The 17453-nt window shown below is 30.5% G+C and overlaps 1 protein-coding gene across 1 annotated transcript; it reads right to left on the bottom strand.

Moving 5' to 3' along the window:
• Positions 1 to 11528: 11528 nt before the first annotated feature.
• On the bottom strand, positions 11529 to 16913 carry LOC143178158 (uncharacterized). The gene is made up of 3 exons (XM_076376669.1): positions 16615 to 16913; positions 16209 to 16410; positions 11529 to 11804 (listed from the first exon to the last, which is right to left on the bottom strand). The coding sequence occupies exons 1-3, from the start codon at positions 16911 to 16913 to the stop codon at positions 11529 to 11531; spliced, it is 777 nt and encodes a 258-aa protein (XP_076232784.1).
• Between the last annotated feature and the right edge of the window lie 540 nt (positions 16914 to 17453).

Here is a 17453-nt window from a genome sequence, read left to right as displayed (position 1 = left end):
ATCACAAACACATCTTAATAACGTCATAAAGACATCCGTGCCTAACATTCAAGACGTCCTAACGATGTGGATAATATCCTCCGATGTCGTAGACAGGTCATGTGAACATCTGTTGTTACAAAGCGTGACATCTTTCAGACATCATTAGAATGTCATATAGATATCTTAAAGATGTCTTAAAGATGTTTGTTCCAGACATTCAGGACATCTCACAAGTAACGGTATTGCCCTACAAATGTCGTAGACACGTCTTCCAAATGTCTTATGTTACAAAATATGACATCCTAAAGACGTCTTCAGAACGTCATACAAACGTCTTAAGGACGACTCAAAGCCGTCTGGTCTAAACAATTAGAACGTCTTACAAATACCGGTAATGTCCTAGACAGCACGTAGACACCTTATGTACATTTTGAAAATATTTGAATCAGACATTCGTACATAGAATGGACATAAGTAAATTTATAAAATAAATTCTTTACTACAAAAACAAAACAAAAAATTATAGACTTCATAACGGAAAATATCTTTATTGAAAATTCAGTATAATATTATTTATTAATATTCACACGAAAAAACACGTACAAAGTGTATGAACACACATACAAACAAATATGAAGGTCATTCAAGGTCAAACTTGCAGGGAAAGGGATTGAAATAAATGTATTGATAATTTAGCGGCATTATTGGAAATTTTGTTGTGGCCCATACTTCTTCAAAGGAGGTTTAAGTGGGCAAGATTATGTTAACTTCCTACGCAATGTACTACCCCAATTGTGTGAGGAAGTACCTTTAAATACACGACGCGTTATGTGGATGCAACATGAGGGTGCGCCTTCGCACTATATACTATGCTCTCGAATATCAATGAACGAAATCTTTCCAGAAAGGTGGGTAGATCGGAGTGGCTTTGTAGCCTGACCACCCCGTTTGTCGGATTTAACATTACTCGACAGCTTCCTATGGGGTTACATTAAAGACTGCGTAATGTCCATTAAGCCTACGACACGTGAAAATATAAGTCAGAATACGCGAAATTTGTGTTAAGATAAACGTTGAAATGTAGCGCAGGGTTAGACAATGATTTCAATAAAGAATTATTAAGTACACTGAAGTACAAAGTAATTTTGAACATTTACTAAAATACAAATAAAACGCAATTACGCTAAATTAGCAATACATTTATTTCAATCACTTTTTCGGTATTTCTATACAAGTTTGACCTTGAATGATCTTCTATAGATACTTTTTAAATTCGTCTTAAAATAAGCTACAATACTAATAAAAAATAAATGTACGGTTCCATTTGAAAAAATGGTCGTGGCCTTCACCTCACCTTTGCGCGTCCACCAGGTAAAATAAAAGTTCCAGCATACGATAATCCTTCTAAACCTCTTATTTGTATAAGAGAAGTTTCGTTACTTGTATTCTTTTTAAACTCCGAAATTCCAATATTTTCTTTCATTAAGTGACTATAAATATACATTTTTTTGTTATTTGCAAGTTGAATAGTAGATTTATATTGTTATTTATTATTTGGCATCTGGAACTTTGATTTTTCATAATATATTATTACGTTGCCTTCATATACGAGTTATTTCTGTAACTACACTAGTTAGTTTTATACTAGTTAGTTCTTTGAATGAATTATCCAATTGCAAAGTAATTTATAACGCCTCCTTCAATTGTTGATCTAATCTCTGTGAAAGGGTCCGTATGGGACTATAGCGTTGGTGATCCCAAAATCTACCCCTTATTTTTTGACAACGTATTCTAAATTCTTTTTTACTGTTACTATAATAATATTGCATGTATATCTATCTTTAAATTATGTTTTTCTCCCTGTTTTTTTTATAATAAGGATCTATCTTTGTAGTTATTTACTTTGGTTAACACTCGTCAACTGATAAGTGTTATTAAGGAATTTGTAACAAACTGCAATGCTATGTATACGGGTTAGGGGTTGACACCTAGGACACGACATAGGGGCGAATGGGATTCATCGTTTGTTCTACCTGTCCTTACCTTTGCTACGCCTTGCTACAGGCACCGATTACATAGTAAGTACTACATAGAGTTGGAAAGACGTTCCGCATAAAAAGTGTGGATTTAATTGATTAGAGTGAAAGAAATCGCACCTTACCTTACAAACATTTTCGGATTTAACGTATTAATATTGACCAAAGTGATCACATATTTATATTAATTTGATATAGAGATCCCTTTGCACGAGTTTCTATCGTCTCTTGCAAAAAACGTGGAAGTGAGTACATTTATGTGCCAAAGCATACTTACAATGAGCTTAATATTAAATCACCTCTCGCTGATTCGACTTTATGTGTACATAAGTAAGTAACTAGCTTCAGTGTATTTCCAATATAAAACACACTAACTGTGAATTAAAAAAGTAAACTATTTTAACTTATTAGTGAAATATGGAAAATTCTATTTTCTAAAAGAAGTTGATTTTCAGACCTACGAAAATGGAGTAAAATCTTCTATTGTTACCATTTATATGGTCCTGTCCTTACGTGACAGCTTCTACTATTTGCCGCTACAAAAAAAATACAAATATACAAATGATAGTAAGACCATGTCTTATAACTACTTTTAAAATAAAAAAAATTATGTGTGCATCTATTTCTTTTTTACGAGATGAACGCTACAATCGATTTAGTGTAAAACACGAATTGGCAGCAATGTATCAACGCTTGTAAAATTTGTAGAAGGACTGAATGGTTTGTTGTAAATCAATACGACGGAACAAAAGGAAGTCGAAGAGGACGGAAAATTTGATGAGACAGATTCAACGAGGTGTGATCCTAACGTTTTTGAGCGTGACTAAAAATGGCATAGTTTCGAAACTTGTCAAGTTTTCCAATATCTATTTCAGGTAAAAATAGTCTTGCTAACGCTATCGTTACGATAAAGCTTAACCCTCGAACGGTGGATGGTTTTAGCTTTAGCAACGTGTAGAGCGGATGATGGTTTCAAATCGATCCGGTAAAGTAGAGTAAAATCAGATTGAGATAGTTATTTAAATTTCTTCGTCGAAGATCACTTTAAGGTCATAGTATTATAGGTCGATGAATTCGTATTAACGCCAGCTACAATATACTATAGCAAAAAATACATGATTCCATTAAAAAAAAACATCGATGACAAAATTTCATAAAAAATAAATTTGCAAATTTCTTTACAAATTTTTTTGATGCAACGATAAGTAATGGAAATATTTAGGGGTCTTGTTTCTCGTGACTCACCCTGTATGTAACAAAAAATACAAAATGCCATAAAGCTAAAAAGCAGCCAGAAATTGCTAAATGAATACGTATTTCTCTAACATAATGATATTAAACAGATGATATTGAGGGAAGATAAAATCTTCTTTAATTTTAAGAAAAAAATATTAAGTTAATTCATTATTTCTTTCCTACACAATACATAGTTCTTGAACGAGGAAGTCATTTACTATAAACAAAATGAAAAATTATTCATAACTTTGAAAATATTAATTATACGTACCATGCTTATTAAAATTTTTTTCTAGCTTTAAAGTATTATCTGTTCTTAAAGTTTTGAACTCGTTTTTTCATCGCCCTGCATGTATTATACGTATAAAAATATAACATGCATCGTCTTTAATTAAAATCAGATTATCAAGATCGAATACAGAATATTTTAACTATTCCTTTATTTTACTTTTTGTAAATGCTGGAAGGATTGGACATGTTTAAAATCACGTACAATTATTTTCTAGGAACTAACAATATTTTTTATTTAAAAACACCTATACCTACATGTCTACATGTAGAAATTTCGGGAGAAATAATGTGCACTAGGGCATAGAATCTTCCAATTCCTTTCAACTTGCAGCCAAAATACCAGTTGCTGTATAAGTTGCTTGTTCAACTAATTAATTATCGCTATATCGCTAATTACTAAACATCTGGAACTGGAATCCTTATTTACGACGAAAAGGTGTACCATGGTTTGGTGAAAGAGAGAAACAAGGGAATTATGCGAAACCGTTAACGAGCTCTATTGTGAGGCACGTGCCGCTGTCCGCCCACATTTCCCTCAACCAACAGTTTTCTGTCATTTTTTCTATTTGGCGAATGGAAAGGGTTACCAATCACTACCATTTCAATCATTTGGACATTATTCATGATTTATTTTCAGGTCAAACTATTCAGAAATTGGTTACACCCTTCACAGTCACCTATCAGTTTACCAGTTATATATTTTAAAGAAAATTTAATTTTATCTATGCGCAATTTTGCAATAAAGATTGGGTAATTATTGTATTAAAATCAGTTAATTTCTTCGTACTATTTTTTTATTCACTTATGAGAAAATTAATAATGTAAAAGCTTTCGATTAATCTTTCTAGTGTGCTAAAAAGTAATACAAATATTACCGTGATATTCACTAAAATTAAGTCTTTTTAAGAATAGTAAATTATAATTTGTGAACTTGAAGTAATTTGCAAACCACGTTTCCTGAGTTGTGTCGCTTTTGAAGAAAATGTATGACATGGTATAATGACATGTTTGACAGTATTAGTTTGGAGAAAAATAATATAGAGTGACGAAAGTAAATTTGAATTGAAACAATTAAAAAAGAAGCATTATGTATGGAGAAAAAGAAATGAAGCACACAAAAGACCGTTTATTACACCATCTACTAAATTTGGAGGTGGATCATTAATATTGTGGGAGTGTATTTCATGGAGTTGGTAATTTGATGCAGATTGATGGCATAACGAATATTGACAAATATACTGAAAGAATAAACGAAAATTTAGAAGAAGTAGTTGTAAAAATGAGTCTCAACCAAAAATTTATTTTTCAGCAAGACAACAACCCAAAGCACACTGGTAAAAAAGCAAAGAAATTTGTTAAGGCTTCAAATATTAAATTGTTGGAATGGTTGGCACAAAGTCCGGATTAGAATTCAATAGAAAACATGATGTGTATTGGATTTAAAAGTGCCATTAGAAACACGGCAGAACAAGGACAATTCCTTTAAAAATTTATAATTAGCATTTGCAAATATTGATAAAAATTATATTGAAAATCTGATAAATAGCATTCCACGATGCTTAGAAGTCATTATTGCAGCAAAGGGTGGACATACTAGATACTGATTTGATACTGACTGTCCACTTATTTTTTTCCCTCGACAATCAACTAACATTTTCGTTAAATATACCTTATTTCAACACAAATATAAATATTTATCAAATATTTATTAATATATATATAAAGATATATATAATACTCTGCAAAAAACATTTAAAATGTAAAAACACCAAGTAGTTGAGTTTTGTTTAAACTCTAGCGTCCACAAAAAGTTTACAAAAAATTAACCCACAAAAAATCTCCAAAAAAGTTAATCTACCCAAAAACGCATTCAAAAACTATTAATCCCATAAAAAGTATCCAAAAAAATTAATCCTTCCAAAAAAGCATCAAAAAGGCATTGATCCCCCCAAAAAAGTATCCAAAAGATGTACAAAATATTTTTTGCGTTTCATTTGTGCACATTAATATTTTCTTAAGGTACTTTTGGGACGTCTACTAATATATTTTGGATGTTTCTGGGGGGTTATTTAATATCTTTTGGGTACTTTTTTTGAGGATTAATTTTTTTAAGATTTCTTGTAGTTATATTGTACCGAATAAAAATTAAATTAAAAATGCTTATTGCGGTTAAACTTAAATAAAAATAACGTTGTATTTCAGAAATATATGTTCCGATGCATTTTTATTTATTTCCTCAGAACATGCCGGTATCTCAGTTTCTTTCCGTATAACTTCTCCAGCATATTTTATAAACAAAATTAAGAACAATATCTTGTGTAAACAAAGGTTCTTAAATGTTTTATTAAAAAATTATAACGGAAATATGAAATAACAACTGATTGCTTTCTTGGGGGATTCGCATAGTAATAGATTCCCGGTTCACACTATAATTTCATTTCAAAATATTGTCCGTTATTATGTATTCAGAACTGGCACAAAAAAATAGAATTTATCGCATTTTTAATTTGTTCTTCATTTGCTTTAATTGCAACAACTATATACCGAACCCATTCTATTAATTCCTGATACGTACTGACTTTTACTACGCTTATCGTTAATAAGCTTATTAAGCTTAGTAAACAGATATTTGGACGACATTTTAAAATGGAATTATAATGTAAACAGACGATCTATTCCTATATGGACTTATCAAGAAAGAAGTCAGTTGTTAATTCGTATTTTTGTTATAACTTTTTAATAAAACATTTAAGAACCTATGTTCATATAACATATTTTTCTTAATTTTGCTTAGAGAAAGTTACGCGTAAAGAAACTGGGATATACTGTATATATATGTAACATACTGTGTAATTAAAGCACAAGTTGTAACGTAGATCAATTCAGGAGTTCACATACAGCTGTAGTCTATTGGAATTCGACATAGGGACGGGTGTAACCAATTATGTAAGTACTAAATATAACAACAAATAACACGACAAAATACACGTAATTACCTTGACTAACTAGAAAATGTTCACATTCGATTTCGATGACCCACCCATTGGGTCAAAGGAGCTCTCCTCCTTAGACATTTTGTGCTGAAAAGTTTGTTGCCAGCTACTGAGGACAGTCTTGGCAAAATACACTGGTTTCGAATGTGTTAATTAAAATCGAAGAAATTTTCTCTTGAACGAAGCAAATTCTTCGCATATAAAGTTTATTACAGAAAAATGTGTTCTTAATGCAACGTTAATAATGTTTTTTTTTTCTACCACCAGACGTCGCGTCGTGGCATTTTTGCCGAATCCCAATATACTTTTGCTTCGTTTTAATACTTTCGTCTGTCATTCTTATGGCAGCCTACATATATCATATTATATTAATATTGTAAATTCAGTTTGGCAATAATTTTATCAACTCGCTTCAATTTTTTTGATATCGCACATGACCTGATCCGTTTAATTTAACGGAAATGAAACCGGCATACTGTGAATGCTGCTAATAGCATTATTATTGATTTCAGATATTGAGTTTCAACCATTACCAGGATTGACGTTTAGTTCACAAAACGCAAAATTTCATGAATATATCATCTATATTCCTTCAATATAGACTGTAATCAATAATATTGCTAATACTTTCTAGTACAGATGATATTATTGATCCTGTGCGGACTCCAACATAAAATAGAAGTTGTTCTCCTTCCTACTTGTATACGGACAACTCAAACGATTTTGGGCGCATTGAAACTCTTTATCTCTCTTTTTCTCTTATTCAATGGCTTCTGTGTAAGAAAGAGATAGAGACTGTTAGCGCCGTTAGAATCGTTTGAGTTCGGTATACAAGTTTTTAGAGAATAAGACATTACACGATCATAATGAATCTTGTGATAATATCGAACAAATTATGTATTAAATTCAATATTTCAGTGTATTAGTAATTATTGACAACTTCATACTATGGAACTCTTCAATTCCTTTTCTTTTGATAATTGACAACATTGGAGCTTTTTCTCATTCCAAAAAATATTACGGAACTTTATGGATCAAATTAAATAGTTCATTACATTACTAAATAAATAGATTTAATTTAAAAAGGTGTATAGCATTTTTCTTTTAGCATAAAATCAACTTGATTAACAATAGTTAAACCTTTATCCAATGTCAGAAAAAAGCATAAATTCACTCGAAAAACATTAGAAAGGTAAATAAAGCACGGCAAGTGTATGCGTCTTTACAAAAAATCAAACCTATAGAAACCAATCCCCTATAAAAAACAATCATTTGCAAAGACTAATTTAAGATGTTAAGACCCAGAATCATTAGGAACTGCCAAATGCATTTTAATCTTTTGCCGAAACATTACCAATATTATATTTCCAACACATATCGCTTTTAATTTTACTTTTACCGCTTCAGCGTGTCTTCCCATTAAAAGTATTTTTAATGCTATTTGCACATTCTACACGAAAATCATGTTTCACCCTACGGTATACGTCTTTATTTTTATGATAAGAAATCTATTTACAAAACTCATTTGTCATAAATAACCGGAATTGTATTGCGTTTGATATCATTTTCATCGGGAGAGCACAAGAAATTGATTGATGTTACTTGCGTCAAAATCCGTTTGCAAATAAGAAACTACAATTTTTCCTACTCTTAATCCCTAATGCTATCCTTGACTTTTATGATATCATTGATTTCGGATGTCGAACTCGAGCATCAACGGTCGATCGAGACCCTTTTTTTTGCTTCTGCTGTCGTGTACCAATTATCTCCGCGTCTGAAAGTAAAGGAAGCCGAATCGACTACCAGTCACGATAGAGGCTTGCGCCCATCCTGGCGCGGCTCTCAATCGCGAAACTACTGTAATTCAACAAGTGGAAATGTTTTAGACTGATACATACCTGGTAAATTTCATGAGTCACTGCATGTATGTCGTCTCCTTCTTCAGCTATTGCCATTAAAATCTTGAGCAAAACTATTATCACAATAAGATTGTGTCGTTCGCGTACTCTATTAATATTATTTTAAGTTTCTTTTTGTTATTTTGTTTTTTATTGTTCTTTATTAAATTTTATCATTTTCAAATATTAGTGCCATTAAATTCATAATACACCTACATTTGTTCTAAAGCGATGATCAGAGTAAAACAAGATACCCTGATTTGTATTTGGGAATAAGTGTTCAGTCTGCAATACTCTGAAGAATGAGCAGAAAGTGGCATTCAGGAAATACACAATTGTAAAAGTCGTTTTTCGATATCCAGACTTATCTTATCTTGTCCTCGGATATTTACAGAAAATTAATACATACTTGTAATTGATTTTTTATTTACTCATACTTACACCTGTCATCTGCAAAATTAAACAAAATGGAAAAAAATTCCAGTCAATTTTGTATAGGATTCTTTTTAAAAATTGTTGGTATCTGGCTTCTTTTATCAAAAGAGTAAGTAGAAATACAAAAAAGAAATGAAATCCATATCACACTTTCAAATGACGAACTGCACAGTATTTATTAAAATACACGAGATATCTAATTCTAGTCGCGCCAAATATAGTTCCCATCGATGATAATCACAATGGGAATCGCGGCTCTCCTTCCTCCTCAACCAATTTGGAGACTAAGGTGTAAGTAGCCTACATGTTAAAATTATGTAGCGACTAACTTTGATAGTTTTCTAATTGTCTTTTGACAGAATACTATAACTAACAAAATTGAAAACATATTTTTTATATTTCTTGATGAAAAGTGTCTATTAACTCTTTGATCTACGCATTTATTATGTTCACTAAATACCTACATTATACAATTTGAAATACTTCTGACGTAACATAAGTAGTTAAAAACAAAATAAAATTGTGCTTTTTGTTCAAACTTGTAGATAATGCTTTATTTACAATATTTTACACATACTCATTAACATGAATTTTTCAAGACTTTATTAATATAAAATAACTAACTAATTACAATTATTTCATATTATCAAACTACATACATACATACAATTATTATTTAGAATTTGCTAAAATACCTTTGCCTTTTTCTAGTACATACATGATTGTTCTTTGGTTTAACATAACATAGTGGCATTGTGTTGATGAACGGCTGGAGGGAATATCGCTTTAAGATTCACATGACTACTTTAACTATCTATCCTAATTCTTGTCTTGACTAGCTACAGTAAGAATAAAATTATCTACAACAGTTTATTTAAACACTTAAAAGAACTTATCAAGAAAGAACATTACAAAAACTTCATGTTGTTACAGATACATAGAAATAATCCTCACATAATTATATTTTGAAAATTAACACATATCTCTCAGTAATTGTAAAAATAAAAATGTCCTCTAACTCAAATAACAATGGCACCAAGCATTCCATATATTTACACGTCATTTTACACGTCTTATCTGCAGAAGAGAAAAAAATAATGGAAAGTACATTAAATAATCTTACTGTAACGATTACAGTACTACGATACTTAATAAGTAATTTAATCTAAAAATTTGCAATTAAAACTTAGAGTTATGTTATTCCCTATACTACATAATCTTTGGATGATTAGCCGCCTTTCTTTTAATTAGGAATTTTAAATACTTAATGTAATGTACAACTTACACAGATCAGTTTTTGTTATTAATACAATACGTTATTAATTACAAACAAGTATTACTTTTAAGTAATAGATATAACTGTCAAATACTAATATACATTAATATACGTAGTTTTAAATTTCGATACATTCAAAATAGTGATTTATACTCTCAAATTCAGTATTTCACATTTGAGTACAATTAATTATCTATGTATTACATGTTTCAATAAATACGCCGTTAGCTATTGCAATAAATTTGATTTTGTAGCAAGATACATTAAACTAACGATTAGCTATTTTTGTGCATTACAATTTATAAAAAATATTGTTAATTGTTATAGTATTTTATTTAATTTTATTTTGATAAACTGTCGTCCAGAATTTGACCATATTCATTTCACCTATTGTTACAAAAGTAAAAGTAAAAGTTTCCTTCGCGAAATTTTTTCCATTATTGTAAATTTTTCATATGCTCCTTCAATGTGTATATCAATATCAAAGACAGGCAATGTAGTACGTATACTTAAATGCATTTCTTTAATTTTTTTTTTTACTCTAATCGCTGCATTTTCGACGTAAGATTGTTTATTACTTTACGATGACTAATTTCATATTACCAGATTAGGTATTGTTTACTTCTATAGTGGTCATAATATAAACTAAATTAAGTTATTATTCATATAACTTAATCTAATAGTAATCAATGTAAAATGAATTGTGAAATTCTTCTTAAATAATGCTCTGTATCTAAAACCTTCTCAAATTGAATCAGAGTTCATTGTTAAAAAAATAGTAATCATATAGATTACAAAACTATGTTAATTCAAACTACGGTTTGCAGCTTCGTGTAGAAACAAATTAATTTTAAATGTGTATCTACAATCGCAATCGTATATGATATTTTCCGTGTAAGGAAAACAACGTGTGTATAATCCCATCTCTTTTGAAATTTGCTATAACAATCAAACTGTACATTATTAAGATGAAGATTAATTCTTTCTCTTCTTTCATTATAGTCATAGCAATGTAAACGTAATTCATATGTTACGTTAAACTTTTTATTTATAGTTTTTAATTGAAATTTATAAACTTTTCTTGAGTTTTACATCATTATTTGAGAAACGTTTGTAATAGTGGAAACAGATATTTATTTTTCCTTTTCACTTATTATTATACGAATAATCGTTTTATTTAAAGAAGAGTTTTTTAAACAAATTTAAATAATTTTCTGCATTTATATCACTCCATCCTCAATATTTTAATTCTTTTTCGTAATGTAAAACAGTGATAACTCTAATATGGACTATATTTTTAAATGTTATCGTCTTTCTTTATCTACATCTTGTTTTGCTCGAGGAATTAGTATGTTTACTATTCTAATTTTAATCTGTTTAATTATTGCCATTTTCCATCGTGTCTCTGAAGAAGATCACACAACGCGGTAATATACGTTTGTGCCATTTGTAATGTCTCGAATTTACTAAGTTTGTGATCAGCGCCAAGACTGGGAACAACTTCCCGTAATTTATCAAAAGCATCATTTAAACCATTCATGCGACGCCTTTCGCGTGCATTAGCAGCAAGACGCCGACGTTTTAAAACACTTGGTGACGGAGGTATATCTTTGGATCGTCGTCTTCCTCTTCTAGGGCTATTAGTAGGTGACTGTTTCTAGAAGATAATAGGAAAAGACATTTTTAGTAATTGAAAAAGTATTATCTACTGAACTTGGAAACACAAAAGTTAGAGGATACATCTAGATCTGAGGACGAATGAGACCAAGATAAGGCCTAGGCATGCGTTTTCGCATTTGGCATCTGCCTCGGATTGCTTCATTCGCGTTTGTACTCTATATAAGTTGTGTGTGAACACGAACGTTGATCTGAAGCGCGGCAAACTGACACAGATTGTCAGATTCTTCGTCGCACGATCTCGCGTGGCTTCGGGCTTCAGGTTAATCAAAAGAAATTCATTTTTTTGCTCTGAACGGTCGCTAACGACTGCAGCAATGCCAAACAGGTGCCTCGATTTGCTTTATACATACAGACTAAAGTACGAACACGAATGAGGCGATCTGAACCAGAAACCAATGCCAAAACACATGCATCGATCTTGCCTCATTCACATTCGTTTTCAAATTTGGACGTACCATTACGATTAATGATATTCATGCTACATCAACACCACAACATTTATTTTTTGTAATCAATTATAATGTTCAAGAGCAGTACTGTATTCTCTCGATAAATGTGAAAAAGTCCTATGCGTTAAATGTGAAAATTGTATCCCCACCACTAAGATAATTAACTTTGGAACCAGTGAAGCAATTAATGCAGTGGCAGGGGCAATAGCAAGGTTCGACCGTCAAACAGTGTAAATAGGATCCGAAAGTGAATATCCGTGTGAAATAATGCTAATGCAACGGCAAAAATTTTTTATTTTTGGTTCATTATTGCACGCAAGTTTTGTTAGCATATTCCTGTCATTTGTCCGATTAAAATGATACTAAACACGATATAATTTAGGTGGTATTTATTTATGTTATACATATAATTCTAGGAAACTATATATTTCACGTATGCCTTCTCCATTCTATAACCAGGTGTAAGATAATGTACGTAGGGAATAATGCGTTTGTATAAATGTGTATATATATAATATACACCATGGGAGCGTTACTCAGTCGGACTAACCACCTTACATTCGTTATTTTAATATATGTACATACTCCCCACCACTTTTTTCTCTCAATCGAGATTTTTAAAGGCCACCATGATGTACAAAGTCTAACCAAGCAACCTACCCATGATGCACATCAGGTAACGCTAATGCCAGCGGTACGTCAACTTTAAAAGTTAATAACTTAACAATATTTTACGCAAAATAATGTTCAGGTAGTGTTTTGAAAACATTTCAATGTCAGCTACAAGGATATGTAGTGAAAACTATAGGGTTTTATTAACAAAGTCAAATGTAACCTTTACAAGGCTCTCCAAGGCCATCTCAAGGTCAAATCATTATCATCGCCATATTTGTCCCTTAATGCTATACAACTTTTGTCTGAAACATTTTTATGTATCTTTAATACTTAGAGAATTAATCGGGTGTAGCCATTTAAACCGGGCATACTGTATGTAGGTATAATTAGAAATGTATTTTAAAAGATATTATTTTTAAGCTCATTGTTACTGAACAAATCTCGGCAATTCATTACTAATATTTTCTTAAATATGTAATAAAAAGCATACAAATTTATTAATAAATTAACTACTCAGGGGTCAGCATTAACGCACTTGACTATAATACGCCAATTGCATACTGTGCTATCTTGATTACTCTCATACACACCTTCACTTTTCTAGTCGAGCGGGAAGATAACTATCTTCTCTATACGAAAATGAACTTTTACATATTATTTATGTCGACTTTAGCTTGACCATTTATTGGAATACAATTCTCCCTCTCACAATTAAATCCTTGTAATTAGTGTAATTTTCACATTAATTTCTTCATTTACATTCATTGTGTGTCAAAACAGGTATTATGCATGTAAAAGATTGACGATATCCAGCAATCGTGTACAGAAAATTACATTTTGTAATGAAAGGATTGATTTTGAAACTCATGTCAATTATAAATACAAATATATACGTTTTACTTCTCTTGATAGGAAATTCATTATCAATAATGTTGAAATCGCCAAATATAGAGTTGTAAAAAAATATTGGAGTTATTAAAACGTGTTACTCAAAAAGTATTGAACATATCGATGTCATTCAAGTCTTAAAATGCTAATAAGTGGTGTCAGAAGTTTTCAATTTTAATTTTTAATTGTAAAATTTAAATTATTTCGGAATATTTATTTTTTAAGTTTGATATTCGGTATAATTCTGAAATTTTTCCCAATGACACAACATAGGAAAGTTTCAGAAAATTTCAAAATGATAATAGTGTTTCTATAATCTCTATCTATTAGGAGCTTCTAATATATTTGAAAGATAAATTTTGTGTAGTGTAATTTTGCTACAAAGAAAGACAGTGAAAATCCAAGTAATTGCATTAGTTTTTAATACCCACCGTATACATATACAGGGTATTCCGTTAACTTTTAACTACTTTTTTGAGGCCCTTCTTTAGTACATATCTGGTTGAGTACACGTTGAAGTATAGAATTTCAAAAGAACTTTTTTAATATAACATCGAGGTCTCCTTGATTTTTTAAATGGCAGTACCTATTTTTTATTTCATATTATTGTAGCTCGTGTCAAGACGAATCCAATGACCTGCTTTACTATGACCTTTGGATGAACTGAAAACTTTAATCAACAAGAAGAGTCATATATAGAAAATTGCGTTATTATAAAACAAGAACGATTAAATTCATTGGAAACATAAACATCGTATCTTTGTAATTCTTGAACATTATTTATTAGTGTTTTGTAAATAATATGTAGTCATTAGAATGTCAATAACTGACACTTACTCTAACATTTCATAACGCAAACGTAAACGTAAACACACGTCAGACACCAATTCTCTGCAGACTCATGGTGAAAACAAACATTGCAGATAATACAAGCATTTAATTCCATAAATCAAAATGTGATAATTAATAAGTAAAATTTCATAATTCATCATTATAGCTGATGCAATGTTTTTGTTTCCAATGAATTTAATTATTCTTATTTTATAATAAAGCAATTTTCCATATATGATTCTTTTTGTTGATCGGACTTACATTTCTCAGTTCAAGGTCATCAGACGGTCATAGTACAGCAGGTCGTTGGATTTGTCTCGACACGAGCTACAATAATATGAAATAAAAAATAGGTAGGGCTATTTCAAAAAATCAAAGTGACTTCGAAATAATATTAAAAAAATTTTTCTGAAATTCTATACTTTAACGTGTACTCGACCAAATACATATTGGGAAACTTTTGTTCGAAATATTGTGTCGTTGGATTAATAGAAGTGCCCGAAGAAAAGTGATAAAAAGTTAACGGAACGCCTTATATAGAAATCACGGAAATATGCAGAATTAGTGCGACAAAATGAGAAATTAGATATAAATTGGTCTTGATCCATAAGTACCTTCTTAAAAGAATAAAATGCATTACAAGTGAGTAAACTGTACGTTTTTATAAAGGAAAATACATTTCAATGACCTTGATGGGCGTTGGGAGATGAATTCCCGATTTATAATGTATAATCTTGAAATGATTGTGAATTAAAAATTTTTGTGTTATGTAAATAGATTTTTATTATAATCATTTCAATTTCCTTGCCTAAGAATATATTATCATTTCTTCGTGTTGCGTTTGCATTAGTAAACACTATATTTCCACTATAATGTCTGCGATTGTAAGGCAAAATGACCTAAGTCATATGTTTTTGTTTGTGAGACATTGCCGTTTAAAGTTTTCAACTTTCATACTGTCTTATGGACTTCCATCTTCTTGATCCTTTATTTCTAAATGAGCAAATTCTTTTAAAACTTTTTTTACAAAAATAAATTCTATATTCTATTTAAATTCCAATTAAGACATTAACTCGAATATTTTGAAAATATGACATAGATCGTTTCTTATATCATTAAAAATAACAAAATATTTGAGGTAATTACTCATAGTTTGCAAACACATATTTTGAATGATAATTTTTTTCTAGAAAATAATTCGAACCATAAACATGAGATGTCAGTCAAACGCAAACGCTCATTGAAATCAACATGCATAACATAGTCTATAAATAAAATTCTGGTTATTTTAAGATATATTGTAGATGATCTTTTATATAGATTAAGTCAGTCACAGAAAGATATTGTTAGTAAGTAAGTGTATTAGTTTCGAAATATTACAAAGAGCTTTATGAAATCAACGCATATCTAGAGTACTTTAAAGAAATAAGATCTAAAACTAAAAATGCTTTATACCACATACATTAATAAGGATATTAAGACACTTATTAGTTCCTAATATTTAGTGGCCACCATTTGTTAAAATTGGTATCTATTTATATACTATAACTTTGTAAGATTTTGTATTACGAAAAATTTAAGGCAACTGTAACACTGACCTGAGTAGATGTGGTAGATCCCCAAGAATTTCTTCGTGGTTCAGCAATCGTCTGTATCGATTCGTTTTTCAGGGTTTGAAATTTTGATTCTTGTGGAGGAGTGTCATAACAATAAGCAGGCAGATGATAGTCTGCTAGATTGTTTTCGTGCATCATCGACCTTGATAAAGTGGTGTCACTTATCGGGGGCTGTAGTTCATACCTGCGCAAGTTGAATGAAATTTCGTCTTTATAGAATAACCAATATTAGACAAAACTTTTGTAATAGCTCAATGTAATAAAACGTATAATATAGATACCACGAAATAAACAAATGCATTGTGCAATTAAAATATAAAGCAGTGAAATGCAGTAGATAAATAGAGTGATAAACGATTAAATAATCCAAGACAAATAAACAGCTTACCTTCGTGGCGTTACAGGTGTCAAAACACCGAAAGAATTCCTTTCGTACGAATCTGGTGGTGTTCTTGAATATTTTATGATTACACCTTCATCGTAGTTAACTGTCTCAATTTCTTTTCGCGATGTAAGCTCACCTTTTGTCCCGTAATTCTCAACGTACGAGACCTTGATGGAATCGTAATTCGGTGAATTATATGGGGAAGAATATAAAGGATCGTACATTCTTGACGTGTTCGGATAAATAGTTGTTATCACTTCAGTAGAAATTGGATATTCACAATGATTTTTCAAAAGTGCCATCGTTCAAACACTTCAATTTCACCCCGAAAGTGGAACTTTTTCAACACTTGAATTTTTTGCTTTACTTTAAGTTTTGTAACTTAGATTTTCTTGCTTTCCAAATTTATTTTGATATTAATTTGCCATAAGTTAGAGCTATGTTTGGTTGTTAATTTCAGTAATTTTTTTAGTTCATTGTAAAGCTTGGAAATGATAACACTTGCGATACAAGCAAAAAGTAATATCAATTTGAAGAATTACTAAGTCAAACGAATTACGGATGTATAAACATATTTTTTTATTACTTTTAAACCCAAGTCTATACCTGAGGAAATTTTTTATAAAAATTGATGCAAAAAGTATACCATAAGCAAACAATTCTAAAGTAGTTTTAATTTGTTGAAATATTTCTATACAATATGTAACAAAGTTTACTCAATCTTATTAAATTTAAAATAATAATACAATATAGAAATTTAGCAACACGATTCTATTTCACTTAAGTTTTAATCTCTGCAGAGAATATAAAACAAGAAGGTCCATTAAATTCCTCCACTTTTG

This window comes from Calliopsis andreniformis, chromosome 1, assembly GCF_051401765.1.
Source record: "Calliopsis andreniformis isolate RMS-2024a chromosome 1, iyCalAndr_principal, whole genome shotgun sequence".
NCBI lineage: Eukaryota > Metazoa > Arthropoda > Insecta > Hymenoptera > Andrenidae > Calliopsis > Calliopsis andreniformis.
This window is presented reverse-complemented; position numbering and strand designations above follow the sequence as displayed.